General features: G+C 38.2%; 1 protein-coding gene across 1 annotated transcript in view; it reads left to right on the forward strand.

Moving 5' to 3' along the window:
- The window catches only part of cul1b (cullin 1b), a 257,439-nt gene extending 240,080 nt beyond the window's left edge, over positions 1-17,359 (forward strand). The window contains exons 21-22 of the mRNA XM_051928891.1: positions 14,043-14,156; positions 16,665-17,359. Of these exons, the coding sequence (XP_051784851.1) occupies positions 14,043-14,156; positions 16,665-16,745 (195 nt within the window). The 3' untranslated portion in view covers positions 16,746-17,359. The remainder of the gene's footprint in view (positions 1-14,042; positions 14,157-16,664) is intronic.
- Positions 17,360-18,388: the final 1,029 nt, after the last annotated feature.

An 18,388-nucleotide genomic window follows, 5' to 3' on the forward strand; every position in this document is an offset into this window, starting at 1 on the left:
TATATATATATAGATAGATATATATATACAGTAATCCCTTCTCCATCGCGGGGGTTGCGTTCCAGAGCCACCCGCGAAATAAGAAAATCTGCGAAGTAGAAACCATATGTTTATATGGTTATTTTTATATTGTCATGCTTGGGTCACAGGTTTGCGCAGAAACACAGGAGGTTGTAGAGAGACAGGAACGTTATTCAAACACTGCAAACAAACATTTGTCTCTTTTTCAAAAGTTTAAACTGTGCTCCATGACAAGACAGAGATGACAGTTCTGTCTCACAATTAAAAGAATGCAAACATATCTTCCTCTTCAAAGGAGTGCGTGTCATGAGCACAGAATGTCACATAGATAGAGAAAACAATCTCTAGCAAACAAATCAATAGGGCTGTTTGGCGTTTAAGTATGCAAGCACCGCGGCACAAAGCTGTTGAAGGCGGCAGCTCACACCCCCTCCGTCAGGAGCAGGGAGAGAGAGAGAGAGAGAGACAGAGTTTGTTTTTCAGTCAAAAATCAATACATGCCCTTCGAGCTTTTAAGTATGCGAAGCACTGTGCAGCATGTCATTTCAGGAAGCAGCTGCACAAAAGATAGCAACGTGAAGATAATCTTTCAGCATTTTTAGACGAGCGTCCGTATCGTCTAGGTGTGCGAACAGCCCCCCTGCTCAATCCCCATACGTCAGGATCACAGATAGTCAGCTCAAGAGAGAGAGAAAAGTAAGCAATCTAGCTTCTCAGCCATCTGCCAATAGCGTCCCTTGTATGAAATCAACTGGGCAAACCAACTGAGGAAGCATGTACCAGAAATTAAAAGACCCATTGTCCGCAGAAATCCGTGAACCAGCAAAAAATCCGTGATATATATTTAAATATGCTTACATATAAAATCCGCGATGGAATGAAGCCGCGAAAGGCGAAGCGTGATATAGCGAGGGATCACTGTATATATTTCTGTTTTATTTAAACCTTTTAAGTTTGTATGCGGGCGGCATGGTGGCGCAGTGAAAGGTGCCAGTTAGGAGACCCGGGTTCGCTTCCCTGCGTGGAGTTTGAATGTTCTCCCCGTGTCTGTCTGGGTTTCCTCCGGGTACTCCGGTTTCCTCCCACAGTCCAAAGACATGCAGGTTAGGTGCATTGGCTATTCTAAATTGTCCCTGGTGTGTGGTGTGTGCACCCTGCGGTGGGCTGGCACCTTGCCCGGGGTTTGTTTCCTGCCTTGTGCCCTATGTTGGCAGGGATTGTCTCCTGTATTTAGGATATAGCGGGTTGGATAATGGATGGATGGACATTTGTATGCATAGCCCCATTTGCCCGTTTTCGTTTTTTTTCTTTCTTCAGTAATATTTCAGCAAACCCGGAGCTTGTCAGTTCAAATACTGGTACTGACACCACTGTGTGACCCTGAGGAAGTCACTTCACCTACCTGTGCTGCAAAAAACAAAAGTAATGTAACAAATTGTACCTCAGATGTTGCAAGTTGCTGGAATAAAGGCATAAGTCAAATAGATAAATATGTATTATACACATAGGAACTATTCATTTATTTTCAGTTAAGTCATCTGCAGCAAACCTTTATAAATGAGGGTTTCTCCTTTTTAGATAGTCCAAACTGTTTCTTCTTCATTGAGGTTTTCTCTTGGAGAGCTTTTTTCATTTCATTGAAAATTAAAGCAGCAGCTGCCAAAATATGTAGCTTTCTTATTAATTTTTCAACATTGTGTAAAATAACTTATAAAGTAACATAAAAGGTTTAAATACTGGTTATCCTTTTACACTAAAATATTACTAAAGAAATACAAAAAAAGTAAAATGCATATGTTGTTTTTCTTTAAGGAGATTAAATATTACTGAAGAAAGAAAAAAAAAACTAAAACAGCCAAATGTGGCTATGCATACGAACTTAAAAGGTTTAAATAAAACAGAAATATATACCTTTATTTTTACTTCCTTAACTTGTGGAGGGTGTATCCTGTAGCAAAGCCCTAACTTTTTTCGTGAAAGCCCGTTTCAGTCAATAAGTCTTAAAAACAGGTGTAAAGATATTGACAATAAGCTACGCAAACCCACCAAGACATGGAATCGTTTAAATCAAAACGCTGCACTACCTTCTTCCAGATCGGCCCCAAGGCGTTCATATTTTTCCAAAGCAGTTCTCGTCTCCATCGGCATCTGTAGCTGAGTCGAAAAACACCATCCCATACTATTAGTTAACGATTAACACATTTCTATATGTATTGTAAGCATACAATACAACTGATAATATGTTGCGCTTATTTATCTGGTGTAGTACCGACATTTTTGCGCGTTTAACGGCTGAAATCCAACGTGGTTTGTGCCTTTCAGAATGAAAACAGTTTGCTTTTACCTTTTTAATAAAAGGCGAGTTTTTAAGACTGAGAAATCACCCCGTAAATGCACACGTTTAAATTGCACATGTGTTAATATGTATGCTTACGCAGTATTAAAAGAAACTCAACAATTAACGTCATTTACCTTCGTTCCCCGCGTTTGAGTCGTGCTGTAAATTCTTACTGTGAAATATAATTGACAATAATTTGGTGAATGAACTTGTGAAGAAGGTGGAGCTGGAGTATTACATCACTTCATTAACGAAAATGCCGTGATGTGCGGAAGGGCGGGGGGGAGTGTGGGGGGTTGACGGAGAATGTTTTCTTCAGCGCTCTTTGGGGCTCTTCTTTGTTTTCAGTTCACGTGATTACGTAGGAGGCGCGATGACGCGATACGCGACTCCGCCGCCTCCATTACAGTATATGGACAAAAAAGAGGTTCCAGTTATGACCGTTACGCTTTGAATTTCGAAATGAAACCTGCCTAACTTTTGTAAGTATGCTGTAAGGAATGAGCCTGCGAAATTTCAGCCTTCCACCTACACGGAAAGTTGGAGAATTAGTGATGAGTCAGTCAGTGAGGGCTTTGCCTTTTATTAGTATAGATATATATATATGTGTGTGTGTGTGTATGTATGTATGTATGTGTGTATATGTATGTGTATATATATGTTGATATATGTATATATATGTGGATGTGTATATGTGTATATATGTAGATATGTGTATATGTAGATATGTTTATGTATATATATGTTTACATAACCTCTTTAACACACTACTTCTCCGCTGTGAAGCGCGGGTATTTTGAAAGTTTATCGTATATTGCAGTTTTGAATGACATTACATCACTCACTCTGTCTATAAACAATGCGGAGATCTGACCATTCTTCTGCCAGACAATGATGAAGGCTTTGAAAATATCTCCCAGGAGTGTCTTTCAACTCCACGATGGACAATTTTGTGGTGAGCAAAACTGGCTCAATTTTGGTAAGATTGACATTTTGCCTTTGCCAAGCCTTAGATAAGTTGGACAACAAAGGTAATACGTCTGAAAGCATCATCAGAAAGGAAACAAAATTGTATGTTTTAATACATCTGCTTAATCCTGTGATGTCATTTCGTTCAGTGGCCTCTATTTCCAGTGCAGTTATGACATTCATCATACACTGTCATAGTGACTGTACTGCAGAGTCACGAGACAGCCATCTAGTGTAATTGGCCATTTTCAGCTTAATCTGGGGAATGTTCAGAATATTTTGGATTTCTGTTAAACCAGCCATCCTAACTGAGGAATTTTGGAAGAAGTAGAACAGCTGCCTTAAGATGTCGTTCAGTTTTGTTAAATAAGGTACAGCAGCTGCTGCTTGGGCACTTGCAGGGGCCAATCGGTGGTTTACACAGTGGCAGTTGACCAAGAGTCCAGATGTTTTATCTTTAAGCAGTTTTGCCACACCTTTGTTTTCCAATCATAACAGCCGCTCCATCTGACCGTAGTCCAACCAGATTAGCAGTTTTCAAGCCTAGAGTGTCCATAGTCTCACTCAGTGTGTTGGTATCTCCGCTTTGCCATCAATCATATTGCGGGTTGATACAAAACTAATTCTGACCTTTTTAGTGACCTGGCAAACATATTTAATGTAAATAATTAATTGTTTTACAACTGAGATGTCTGTGGTTTTATCACAGAATACGGAGAGCATTTTCAGCATGTATATTTTTCAGTATGTTAGACTTTATTTCTGATGCTAAGACATCCAACAGCTCTTGCATTATTCTTTCAGAGGTGTAATGTGCATTTTTATCAACATTGAGATGTTGTAAAAAGGAAGAACCCATTTCTTTACAGTGTTCCAGCAGCTTTTCAAACAATGTTGTTTGTGGCAATTCATTTTTTGCCAAGCAATACATGGATCTTAAAGCTCCCACAAAGGCATCTCTCTAAGTTATTTAACACAGATACAGATCTTTCAATTTGACCAATTCCAGTTTGCTCTAGACTGAGGCTTGTAGACTCAATGTGCATTTTACTTTTTTTCATGGTCCAGCAAGCTTTCTTTTTAAATTCTTGTGCATGGCACGTTTACCCAAGGTAACTCCCTCCTTGGGGGGTGTTTGTTTGAATATTTCATGCACAATGAGCACCACATACCATTGTCTTTGGACCATTAGCCAATCAGAATCTTTAAACCATTGTTTGTTTATGCCGGATAAGCGGTGCTTAGATTTATCAATTGGCAGAGTGTGTGCTGAAGAGATTTTTTTTTCTTTTTTTTTTTTTTTTTTTTTTGTTCTTTGTTTCGCCTATACAATTTCTTGTATTAGGAATTTTGGTAGTTTTCGCATACCCCTTGGGGTCAGAGCGCAGGGTCAGCCATTGTACCGCGCCCCTGGAGCAATTACAGGTTAAGGGCCTTTTTTTGGCAGTGACGGGATTCGAACCGGCAACCTTCGGAATACCAGCGCAGCTCCTTAGCCTTAGAGCCACCACTCCACCCATGATGGACCAGCCTCTGCAATGTCTGTGTCTGAAATTGCCACATCAGGAGTTGACGCTGCACCTTCATTAGTTTCTGCCGTCTCTTTCTGAAATAACTGAGCAGTGTTGTTTTTTGAACACTTTTTTTATTCATGTTGGTAAAACATTTGGAAAAAATTAAAAGTACCTATGAATAAGAGTTTTGAGTGGGGAAAGTGGGAGCCTGTTGGATATTCAATGGACACTTGCACTACGGCAGGGCAAAGATATAACAAAAAAAAGGAATGGCAGATGAGTCACTTTAACAAAACCCTCAGCAATTCAGTGACAAAACTTTTGCTCAGGACACAGTGTGTGCTGCAAGGGTTTCTGCACACTTTTTGCAATATGGACGCAGGTCCAAATATGAGCAAATATAAAACGGCAGATGGGGTCACTTTAACAAAACCCTCAGTATGAGCAAATATAAAAACGACAGAGGAACTCACTTTAACAGGAACCACAGTGAGTGCTACAAGGATTTTTGCACACAGAACACAGCAAATGCTTAAACAGCTGTATATACACTGTATATTGGTTTGCTATGTACTGAACAAGAAGAGAGCAGCTGTACGCTTAGCAGCACTACGCAGACTGCACTGACACTGAGAACAGAGACGTCACTTTCTGGAGCCCTTTTTCTGATATCTGACAGGCTTGGTTCCACTAGTCTTTTTTTATTTTATTATTTACACTGACTCTGCATACACTCTAATCCTGAATGCTAATAGAAGGTGTTATAGGTTTGTAACACCTTCTATTAACATATCACAGCAGTCCTCCTCTCACCCGTCCACCTCCCTCTTTGCTTGTGAACTGCCACTCCGCTCCTGCTATTAACATGTACAGCCCCCCACTCGCCTGCCCACCTCCCCATACTCCTTGCTACTGTAATAAGCCTCTCCGCTCCTGCTATTAGCATGTACAGCTGCCTCTCGCGCGCCCACCTCCCATACTCTTTGCTTGTGAACTCCGCTCCGCCTTGTCCCCCGCTACTAGCTTGTTCAGCATCATCAGTGATCAGCAACATTCCGCCCCGCCTCTCCCCTCGCCGTCCTGCTTCTGAAATATTTGCCCATCCACCTGCTCGTCCCTTGCCATCTCTGTAGATCATTAGATCTACCTGTGCCTGTAGATCTGCGGCTGTCATCTCGCAATGTCATGCGAGATGACAGCCTGGCACTCACCTAAATTAGCTGGGTGGAGCACCCGGCTAAAAGATGCTAGGGAGAACACTGGTGCATTATATTAAGTTGATGACATTTTTTAAAATCTTGATTCAAATATGGGATTTGTTTTCAGCCTGCAAAGAAAATATTAGTTGTCACTATTTCAGAATTTCAAGTTTAGCCTTTTTTGATCAGTTAACAAGCAATATAATTTTGATTTATCATAGGTGTTCTAAACAAAACAAAAACACGTTAAAGAAAATTTCAGCATGAAGTTTGTTTTTATTGTTATTATAAATATTAATATACTATAACAAATATACAAACCTCAAACAGATCTTCTAAGTGAGAATTAGATTTTTTTCCAATTTCAAATAGTATATAATATCAGTTACCCACTGACTTCAAATAGGTGAGTTACGATTCTTCCAGCTGAGCAAGATAAGTCTGCGTGGCAATTAGTTATTTTGTCCTTGTCCATTTTAAGCCCATCTGGAAATACACCAAACACTGCTGTTAATAGGTTAGGAGGGATAGTGATACCAAGGCTGTCTGAAAGGCATTTCAAGATTTTGAACCAAACTGATGTTAATTTGGTGCATGCCTAAAATATATGGCCCAATCAGGCTGAAACTTGATTGCAACATTTGCAGGTTGGATCTTGCACTGGAAACATTTTGGACAATTTTAAACAAGATAGATGTGCTCGATATATTATTTTAAGTTGAATTATTGTATAATTTGTGCATATGTGGCTTGAGTGAATTCTCTGCATTGCTACCTTCCACTCTTTCTGAGATGTTGAGTGAGAGAACCTTTTCCCACTGTATTCTGGGATCTTTGAAAGGAGGGACTGTTTTATACTGTATTGAGGATTTATCTGTTCAGTGTATTGACCCCCTTCTTTTTGACACCCACTGAACTCCCCACCTACCTGGAAAGGGATCTGTTTTTGAACTGCCTTTCCCAAGGTTTCTTCCATTTTTTCCCTACAAGGGTTTTTTTCGGGGGGAGTTTTTCCTTGTCTTCTTATTAGAGAGTCAAGGCCTGGGGGTTATCAAGAAGCATGGCCTGTTAAAGCCCATTACGGCACTTCTTGTGTGATTTTGGGCTATACAAAAATAAATTGTATTGAATTGTACCTTTAAGTCAGTGTTCCCCAACCTTGGTCCTTGGGACCCCCCTGTAGCTGCAGGTTTTTGTTCCAACCAGATTCCTAAATCAGTGACAACACTTGGTAACACTGATCTCATTTAATTAGCTGGTATTATTTTTCTTTAAACATTCAGAAAAGCACAGAAGCATGAATTTTACATTTATAAGACATTAGAAATCTTTCTGCTTTTGCTATCGATTTAAATGCTTAACTCTCTTTTGTTGATTTCATTATATTTTGCCCTTTCTGTGTGCAGTTGTTCCACTTCGTTGTATCTTATTAATGACAATTAAAAATGAGCAGAGCAGACACGCTGGCAAACACCACAGAATAATCAAAGGCTGCAACTACTTTAGCATCAGACCAACTAATTAGTAAATAATGGATTAATTAAACAATTAGAACACCTAGAAAAGTAGAATGAAAATAAAGATGAAAATATTGTTTAAAAGAAAAAAATACATTTTACCCATATAACTAACTGCTTGGTATATTTTAATTTTTTTTTTTTTTTTTTTTTTTTTTACCAAACTTAGTTTTCTAATTTCCATATTGTTCCCAAAACACAGAACTTGGGAAATAACACATCACTTAATTAGCCCAGGAGTCCAATTAAAAACAGAAGCTGATTGGAACAAAAACCTGCAGCCACAGGGGGTCACCAGGACCGACGTTGGGAAACACTGGTTTAAGTAATTTAATCCCAAATGTTTTCCAGACATTAAAAACTGCGTACATTTGAGATGGTGGAAAAAAAGGTGGTTCTCGTGCAGAGGTGCCACAGATAAAAGCTGCTCAATCTTAAAATACTTCATACATTGGTTCCATATTCTGAGTGAGTGAAGCACAATTGGGTTGTTAGTATATTTTCGATGACTTGTACTTATTGGGTACAAAGCAAGGAATATAAAGAAGTGCTGCAGGATTTATTTTCTGTTGTGGACCATGCCTGTGTATGTTCATCTATTTCAAAGTCAAAGCGAACTTTATTGTCATCTCAGCCATATACAAGTATACAGATAGACGAAGTTGCGAAGCTCAGGGTCCACAGTGTAACAACATGAAGTGCAAATAAAAAATTAAAACTAAATTAAAATTAGAATTAAAATTAAAATTAAGACACAAACAAAAAACAAGACATTGTGCAAAGACAACACAAAGAAGTAGCAGCAATATTGACGTGTAGTAAGCAGTATGAACATTGACATTTGTGTAAATATCCAGGTTTTTATAGCTTGTATATTTGACGCCCAGTAATAAAATGAAACGTTAGGTAAAGCCATGTCACCTTCTGCCTTAGGTCTTTGTAGGGTCGCCCTTTGGATATGTGGATGTTGTGAATTCCAAATAAATTAGGTTATGGTTGAATCTAATTTCTTAAAAATGATTTATTGATGTATATTGGAATGTTTTGAAATAGAAAAAGAAGCTTAGGAAGGATATTCATTTTGACAATGTTAATTCTTTCAGCTAAAGTGAGATGAAAGGTAGACCATCTATGCAAGTCTTGCTTAATTTCTTCCATATAGACAACAACATTTTGTTGATAAAGAGCTTTATGGTTACTTGTGATGTTTACCCCTAGGTATTTAAACTAAGGGAAGGTGTCCAATCTAATATTGTGTGATTGAGGATTCACTGGAAAGAGCACACTTTTATTCAAATTAATCCTGAGGCCAGAATTCTTTTGAAATTCTGTTAGTACTGCTGGGACTGCACGCCTAGAATTTTGTGGATCTGAATATATACAGTACCATATCATCTGCATATATTGAAATTTTCTGTTCAAGTCCTTCTCTGAAAATCCACTTTATCTCATAAGCATTTCGATAGTCAACTGCCAGTGGCTCAATGGCAATTGCAAAAAACAGTGGTGACAAGGGGCATCCTTGTCTAGTACCACGTTCTAGTTTGAAGTAGTCTGAATTAATGTTGTTAAAACAAACTGAAGTTTTTGGACTGGTATACAGTACTTTGATACATGTACAAATGTTCAGGCCAAATCAAAATTTCTCCAGTTGTAGTGAAAAAGTAGTTACACTCAACCATATCAAAAGCTTTTTCTGCATCCAACAATAATAACTCTGGGGTGTTAAACTTTGTGGGGTGAGTGAATAAAAATGGTAGTAGCACGCTTTAAGATGTATTTATACATATGTATGTAAAAATAACAAAAATGAAACGTATGTAAAAATAAATACTGTAATAAGGGAGGAAACAGAAGAAAAAACAATTTTGTATGAACACTTTATTTTTTTCTTCAAAAGAAACAAGATTTAAGAAATGTTTTTTAAACCTATTTTTCACTAACATTTTTCAAAAATTCTGTATTCTTTTGGTTTTTTTTTTGTACCTTCAATGAGTTTCTGAATGCATAATCCCTCCAATTTCTCATCACCAAGACGTCTACTGCAGTCGACTTGCGTTGTTGTTCAATGTATTTTAATGCAACCTTCATTGCATTTCTGGCTTCACCTTGAGGAAGCTTTCCTCCCTCTTCAACATCATCACTCTCGTCACCATTTTCTTCTGGTTCTTTGGTTGCTAAAGCTATGATTTCATCATCATTCAAAATTTATTTTTCAGATTCTCGTCACCGTTTTTCATCCATTTCTTTACATCTTCTGGTTGCAGTGTGTCGTCACCTGATAGCGTTTGAGATCTTGTAGAATGGATTTTTTTTTCTACCTCTTCACCCTCTGAAAGATTTGCATTCTCAACGAGCTTCTCGATATCTGACCAAAGTTTTCGCCAAGAAGTAGAGGAAGGCATTTTTTCAAAAGCTGTAGCTAACATGTAGATCACGTCCTTAATGTTAATTTTTTTTGATGATTTCTAGAAGTCCCTTGTCTTCATTTTCTGAATGCTGCAAAATTTCGGAAACAAACTTACGGCTGTATTGTCTTTTCAAGGTTTCAATCACCCCTTGGTCCCAATGGGTTGCACCAAGCTGGTCACATTAGAAGGAAGGTATATTATTTTAATGTCTGCTGTATCACAGGTCAGGTCTTGAGGATGAGTTGGTGCATTGTCCAAAAGCAGGACTGCTTTGATAGGCAAGTTTATGCTCTTTAAATGCCCTTTCACCTTTGGAACAAAATCTGAATTAAACCACTCTTAACAACTCTGTGTTCATCAACGCTGATTTTTGTGACCTGTAATAAACAGGAAGGGATGACAGATTCAAGTGTTTGAACGCTCGTGGCTTAGCCGATTTACCAATGATGAAAAGAGGAATTTTTATGAGTCCCTGCTGCATTCAAACAAACAGCCACTGTGATTCTGTCTTTATTTTTTTTAACCATGAGCAGATTTTTCATGACTGCTTCAGAAACAGTTTTTTTTCTGGTAACATTTTAAAGTTTAGCCCAGTTTTATTCATGTTATACACTTTTTCATGAGTTAATTCTTCCGATTCAACCATTTCCCCAAATGTAGTCTTGAAATAGGTTGCACCAGAAGTATCAACGGACAATTTTTCTCCACTTACATGTGCGAAATGAATTCCGTGTCGCTTCTTCCATCGGTTAAGCCAACCATCACTATCAACAAATTCACCTTTGTTTTCAATTTTTTCATGGATAGTAATAGCTTTTTCTTTCAAAATTGGCCCACTAACAGGAGTACCTCTTCGACATTCCTGAAGAAACCATATCCACAAGGATTCATCCACAATTTTGCACACGGGTTTTTTTCTCGTACAACGACTGGACAGATTTTTATCAGACTCCATTTTCAAATAGAAATCCTCAATGGAACACCTGTCTCTTCGCCAGTCGTTTACTGTGCTTTTCCCAACACCAAGTTCAGCACAAATTTTCACCACAGAATCACCGTTATCCAACCGCTTTAGCACCCTATCCATTGAAACTACAGTTCGTTTACGTTTTGTACTCATCGTAAAGGGAAACAGTTCTGTAAAAAATCTGAAAATACTCCGCCCCCCTTCTCCACTTTAAATTCTGAGAATGTTTGCTTCAGTCATACAAAAGTCACGTTCTTTTCTTCGTTCCACCTACTCCAACATACTCTTCATTGAAACTGAAAATTGCATCACCTTCTGTGTTGTCAACTACTCTTTGCGAGCCGGGAACATAGAGTTTAACTGGGCTTGCCTCTTCACCCGAGGAGCACGGAGAAGACAGAAACGATCTGTCCGAACTGAAGTTAATGATCGCTGCAATGCTCACCGCTCAAGACATAAAGGAGCTCAAGATTGATTTAAAGAAAGAAAGAAATAATATAAGGAAGGAAATAAAAGACATACACAAGACAAATGAGAAGCTACTTGAGGACAAGACCAGGAAAAATGTTTAAATAATCGCTTTGAGGCGACATTTAAAGGTGTGCTTGAAAAAATTGAGGAACAAATACAGGAAAATGCGTCTAAGTTTGGGAATAAACTGAGAGCACTTGGCACTCAGTTGGAAGACGTTAAGCAAACATTCATGACTCGAAATAAAATAGCTGAACAACTGGCATGTACCGCTGATAGCAAAGCAACTGCTGCAAATTCCAAATGCAAAGTACACGGAGACAGACGTGCTGCACTGGAAGATGGATGTAGAAGGAATAATATTAGATTGAAGGTCTCCCTGAGAATCGTGACAGTCCAAACCCAGTGAAATTCGTAGCTGAACTACTCTCTAAAATAATTGGAGAGAACTTCAAATCAAACACAGAGATAGCAGCAGCAGCTTACTGCATGCGGGGATCAAGTACCTCTAAACCTAGGACTCTTATTGTGTGTTTTAAAAAAAATGTAATTTTAAGTTACATATAACGTTACTTCACAGACAGAAACAAGAGATTATATTTTAAAATAACCACATTCGTATTTTCCCTGATTTCTCACCCTCAACAGCAGCTAAATGTGCCACATTTTATAACATTAAATAGCTGTTACGGAAAGCCAAGATCAGATACAGCTTCTTGTATTCTGCCAAAGTGAAAGTGGACATTCAAGGCGAGCTGCACATTTTTTACTTCTACTGAGAAAGCAGAAAAAGAGCTAAAAAAAAACTGAACCCAACACTTTTTTGAAATACGATCGTTAGTCACATCCTGTCCTGGCATGGCAAAGAAGATCTTACCGGCTGTTTGATCCACATGCAATGATACTGGTACCGTAATTATGTTTATGTTTCAATTACAATTATATGCGTACAGTCATGGCCGAAATTATCGGCACCCCTGGAATTTTCCCAGAAAATGCACCATTTCTCCCAGAAAATTATTGCAATTACAAATGTTTTGGTATATACGTTTATTTCCTTTATGTGCATTGGAACAACACAAAAAAACAAAGAAAAAAAAGCCAAATCTGACATAATTTCACACAGAACTCCAAAAATGGGCCGGACAAAATTATTGGCACCTTTTTAAAATTGTGGGTAAATCGTTTTATTTCAAGCATATGATCGTTTGAACTCACCTGTGGCAAGAAACAGGTGCTGGCAATATAGCAATCACACCTGAAGCCAGTTTAACATGGAGAAAAGTTGACTCAACCTTTCTGTTGTGTGTCTGAGTGTGCCACACTAAGCATGGAGAACAGAAAGAAGAGCAGAGAATTGTCTGAGGACTTGAGAACAAAAATTGTGGAAAAATATCAACAATCTCAAGGAAATTCCAGTTGGCATCCTGGGCTTCCATAACACCTCAGCAGTGCAACAGGCTGATCGCCTCCATGCCCCACCACATTGATGCAGTAATTCATGCAAAAGGAGCCCCAACCAAGTATTGAGTGCATACATGTACATACTTTTCAGTAGGCCAACATTTCTGTATTAAAATCTTTTTTCTTTTTTATTGGTCTTGTGTAATATTCTAATTTTCTGAGATACTGAATTTTGAGTTTTCATTACCTGTAAGCCATAATCAGCAAAATGAAAATTAATAAATGCTTGAAATATATCACTCAGTGTGTAATGAATCTTTATAATATATCGGTGTCACTTTTTGAATTGATTACTGAATCAAATTAACTTTTCAATGATTTCCTAACTTATTGAGATGCACCTGTAGTATTTGGACCGTATTGTCAAAAGATATCTCTATTTTAATCCTTATATGTCACTGGGGAGAGAAAGAGAGCAAGCTATCTGTTATTTGTCCTTTTAATCCTTATTATTATAAATTTTTAGTTTTAACAATTTGCACAATTTCCATTACTGAAACAGTTCTGTCAGTCTTTCTCTAGCCTGTCCAGTTAAGGATTGTATTTGGTTGTTTCTATCTGAGTGGCATTTGGCACAAGGTAGGAAAAATGTATTATTTGGCAAAGACAAAAGAATGTCAAATTAATGAATGGTTACCCATAATGTTCACATCATTCTGATAGTACAAATTTAATTTTAGTGCCACTAATGATGACGAGAGTTTGCCAAATTTTCTTCATATGTTTTTATAGGAAATTAAATGAAAGCTTTAATACTTAGTACTTTATATTTCCACTTCATACATGATGTCCATTCCTATGTCTTTGAACCTGGTTAGCCTAATAGAGGTTTAAAGGGACTCTGCCTATCCCAGTAGCATTAGAAACAAGGCAAGAACCAAACTCAGTCCACTGGCACTGAAACAAGGCTAGTTTAGTATCAATAGTCATGTCATGGGCAGTGAGAGAGCCTGGATGTGAATTTAATACACTGGAGTGTTTGGAGAGTGTCAGTAATCATTTAACAGTGCAGTGTGCAACCACAATGGTGACCATGATACAGAGGAAGCTTTTTAACAGTTTGAAACAAAAAATGTGGCTTAGGAAAACTTGATTATAGAGATGCTGCTATGTTACAGCATATTAAAAACTTAGCTCTGCACATTTTATTGTTGGCTTTAATATTTTGCAGGCTGCAATTGTAAGAATAATGAAGATGAGAAAAGTTTTGAAACACCAGCAACTTCTTGCAGAGGTACTTAACCAGCTCTCCTCTAGATTTAAACCCAGGGTTCCTGTTATAAAGGTAAGTTCAAATACTGAGAAAGGGCTTTTGTTAGTGTGGTTTCAGTCTGGTTGTAAATAAGATTTCTTTCATTTCTTTTTGCTTTATTGCTGTTTATATAAGCAGGGGTAGCATTCATTTATATTCAACATGTATTCCCAGCATAATCATAAAATCTACTCTTATCTAGCTTTTAGTTGTGAAGCCTTGCTGTCATTGAGCAAAATATTTTGATTAACAACTGGAATTACTTGCATCAGCTTATACAGTGGAACCTCGAGATACGATCACCTCTGTATACGAGAAATTCAAAATACGAGGAAAGTATGAGCGAAAAATTCAGATCTAAATACGAGCATTGGCTCACGTAACGAGCCACGAGCCAGGCTGTGGGTATAGCTCGTGGCTTAGCGAGGGGGCTTGGTAGCAGTAGCGAGCCGCAGGGCGATCTGCGGTGTCTGCGTTTCTCACCTAAGTGCACAGGTGGGAAACTGCCCACATCCATGATTTGTCCTGTGGCTGATGGGCTGCAGCTGCCATGTCTTCCCCGCATATATAGAGAAGCGCGAGCCGGTTAAAGGGGAGAAGAAGTAAAAGAGAGGAGAGGAGAGAAGAGAAGAGAGAACGGAGGTTGCAGGAGGAGGCAGGAATCCGCAGCAGTAGGAAGTCGGTGCGAGAGAGCGAGCGAGTACAGGCTCGCGTGTAGCTGAACAGGCGAGCCAAACAGCTGAAGCAGGACGGTGTAGAGAAGGTCAGCTGCATTAAGTGTCTCGCCTGTTGCAGAGCCCGCATGGGAGAAGCAGGTGAGACGCTAACAGAGAAGAAGCACGGGGATTGTCATCTGTTTTTTGAAGACTGCTTCCTGTTGACGTTTTAACCTCGTGTTAAAGGATTGTTGTTCTTATGTACTTTAAACCTCCACTTCACAACTGTTTTAAGGATTATTTATTTAAAGATTTATTGAATGCTCTACTGCACTTTGGACACCTGTTTTGATTCTTTTAATAATCAGTTATATTATTTACCAGTGTTATTTATTAAAGGTAGACTACAGTATATATAATTTATCAGTGTTATTTGTTAGGAAAAATGATTTTTATGTTAATATATTTGGGATGCGGAATGGATTAACTGGATTTCCATTATTTTCAATGGGGACGTTTGTTCTAGATACGAGAAATTCGCTATACAAGCTCAGTGCTGGAACGAATTAAACTCGTATCTAGAGGTTCCACTGTATTACAAATCAGATTTCTATTCATTGCTTTTCTTAGCTTCTAGTATGCATGTCTTTGTTAGTTGTAGTAAACCATTACAGAGCCTTTGATAATATACTTTTAATGAACTCAATATGATTGTTTTTTTCTCTCAGGCATGTAACAAAGTACAAAACTATATTGCATTGCACTTTGAGAGCCAACAGAGGTTTCATTATGACAATAAATTCAAAACCTCCTCACAGGTGGTAGAGGATTCCAGTGGCAACCTGTGAAGTTCTAGTGAACTCCATGCCCAAGAGAGTTAAGGCAGTGCTGGAAAATAATGGTGGCCACACAAAATATTGACACTTTCGGCACAATTTGGACATTTTTCACTTAGGGGTGTACTCACTTTTGTTGACAGCGGTTTAGACATTAATGGCTGTGTGTTGAGTTATTTTGAGGGGACAGCAAATTTACACTGTTATACAAGCTGTACACGGACTACTTTACATTGTATCAAAGTGTCATATCTTCAGTGTTGTCCCATGAAAATATATAATAAAATATTTACAAAAATGTGAGGGGTGTACTCACTTTTGTGATACTATATATATATTACAAATGTTATATATAACATTTTGTAAATTTTACTAAAACATGAAAAACATTTCTGTTTTAACAATGTGTTTACATAGATTGTTGTAGGCACAGAACACACATGAAATGTATGTATTCCAAGTGACAATATATTATTTACCCTCTACAACTCCAGGCACTTCACTCCAAAGAAGCACTGAGAACCTTCTTTGCAAATTGAGCTGTGGCAGTGGGCGGGGGGGATGGCATAGCAGGCTGCTTGTGCTGATGGACACATTTACAACACAAAAGACGCTGACAAAGAGGAATTTAAGGAGGGCTGGGATTACAAGTTTTTTCGTAGGCAATACTGGAATAGCTTCAAAATCTGGGACTCAGACTCCTTAAGTGGCCCAGGCATTGAAAGCTCCACGTCTGAATAGGTTTCATAGAGTTACTGTAGTCGTCATGACCCAAGTAGGAGAGGTGTTTGGGAGAGAGCCAGTCTCCTGTACTGTACATGGAGGTGCACTTCTTGCAGCTTAGAAGCTGCCCTGTCTGCACAGCGGAAGAGTCTCCTTCTGTTGCTCATCAAGTTGAGGGAGGTCCCTGGTTTGTGACTGGCTGGCAGTGTTTAGCAGTGGCACTGGAGAGTATTTAAGTAGTGAATTGCACTAAAGACTAAATACTTTTAGAAAATACTAAATAGATTTTTTGGCTCTTGTTTCTAATTGTTTTTTTTCTTTTTCAGAAATGCATCGACATACTGATAGAGAAGGAATATTTGGAACGTGTTGATGGGGAAAAAGATACTTACAGCTATTTGGCTTAAATTTGGTTATTTTATTTTTTGTTTTAGTTTTTTTTCTCCTTTTTTTAAAGTGTCTAAGTAATACAAGTCATTCCTTATGACACTTGGCCAATGTTGAGATTGACAGCACAGAATGGAAACAAAATGGGAATGCATACTGAACCTCTGTTGCAGCGATTCAGCTGCATAGCTGAAACCTTCCCTGAAACTCGGAGACTGAGATAACCTACCAGCCCGTGTCCTAACTTCACAGCTGAACTGCTCAGGATCAATATATACATTTTGATATGTAAATATGGACACAGACCTCTACCCTTGTCTAGAAACATAAGTGAATTTAAGCCTTCTGTGTGGGGGGTGCATGCTACTGCCTATCTGCATTAAAACAGCCATTAAAATAAAATATATGCTCTAAATAGCAGTTGCATTTTAAGGAAAGAGAAATTAAAATACAATTAAACAAAACACTTTAATTTATTGAACAGGATGTTGGCAGCACTTTTCAGAGCGCATATTGGAAGTTTGAATGGGCCCTTAGATGTGTAATCAGCATTGTTATTTGCTAGAAGAAAACCATTTGTATAGTGTGGTTCATTTTTTAATGTGTGATACAATAAAAATTAAAGATTTCTTTATGTGTTGTGTTTGACTTTCATTCTTCTTTAATTTTAAAGTATGTCTGAAATTCTATAAATAGTGGAACTCCCTCCAGAATCTTGGGTTCCAGTCCCACTGTTACACGTTCTTCCTGAGCTTACAGTATATGGCTTTTCTGTGGATACTCTGCTTTCCTCCTGCCTCGTGGACATATTTGTACTCTGTTGTTTAGTAGATCTAAATTATGTTTGAGGGCCTGTGACCCTCAGTGGGCTTGCATTCCATCAAGGGGTTGCCACCTAGTGCATGAAGTTCCTGGGGGTCTTGTCACATATTGAAGTAGAAGGTTTTGAAGAATTAGGATACAAAATTAAAAAAAAAGTTTGTCATATACACAGTAAAAACACATGTTACAGTGGAACCTCTAGATACGAGTTTAATTCGTTCCAGCACTGAGCTTGTATAGCGAATTTCTCGTATCTAGAACAAACTTCCCCATTGAAAATAATGGAAATCCAGTTAATCCGTTCCGCACCCCAAATATATTAACATAAAAATCCTAATTTTCCTAACAAATAACACTGATAAATTTATATATACTGTAGTCTACCTTTAATAAATAACACTGGTAAATAATATAACTGATTATTAAAAGAATCAAAACAGGTGTCCAAAGTGCAGTAGAGCATTCAATAAATCTTTAAATAAATAATCCTTAAAACAGTTGTGAAGTGGAAGTTTAAAATACACAAGAATAACAATCCTTTAACACGAGGTTAAAACGTCAAAAGGATGCCGTCTTTAAAAAACAGATGACAATCCCCGGTGCTTCTTCTCTGTTAGCGTCTCAGCTGCGGGCTCTGCAACAGGCGAGACACTCTTAATGCAGCTGACCTTCTCTACACCGTCCTGCTTCAGCTGTTTGGCTCGCCTGTACAGCTCACTGTTCAGCTACACGCGAGCCTGCACTCGCTCGCTCTCCCGCACCTCCGTTCTCTCTCCTCTCTTTTCTTTCACTTTCACTTCTTGTTCTTCTTCTTCTTCTTGTTCTTCTTCTTCTTCTTCTG

The sequence above is a fragment of the Erpetoichthys calabaricus genome, chromosome 6, assembly GCF_900747795.2.
Source record: "Erpetoichthys calabaricus chromosome 6, fErpCal1.3, whole genome shotgun sequence".
NCBI lineage: Eukaryota > Metazoa > Chordata > Cladistia > Polypteriformes > Polypteridae > Erpetoichthys > Erpetoichthys calabaricus.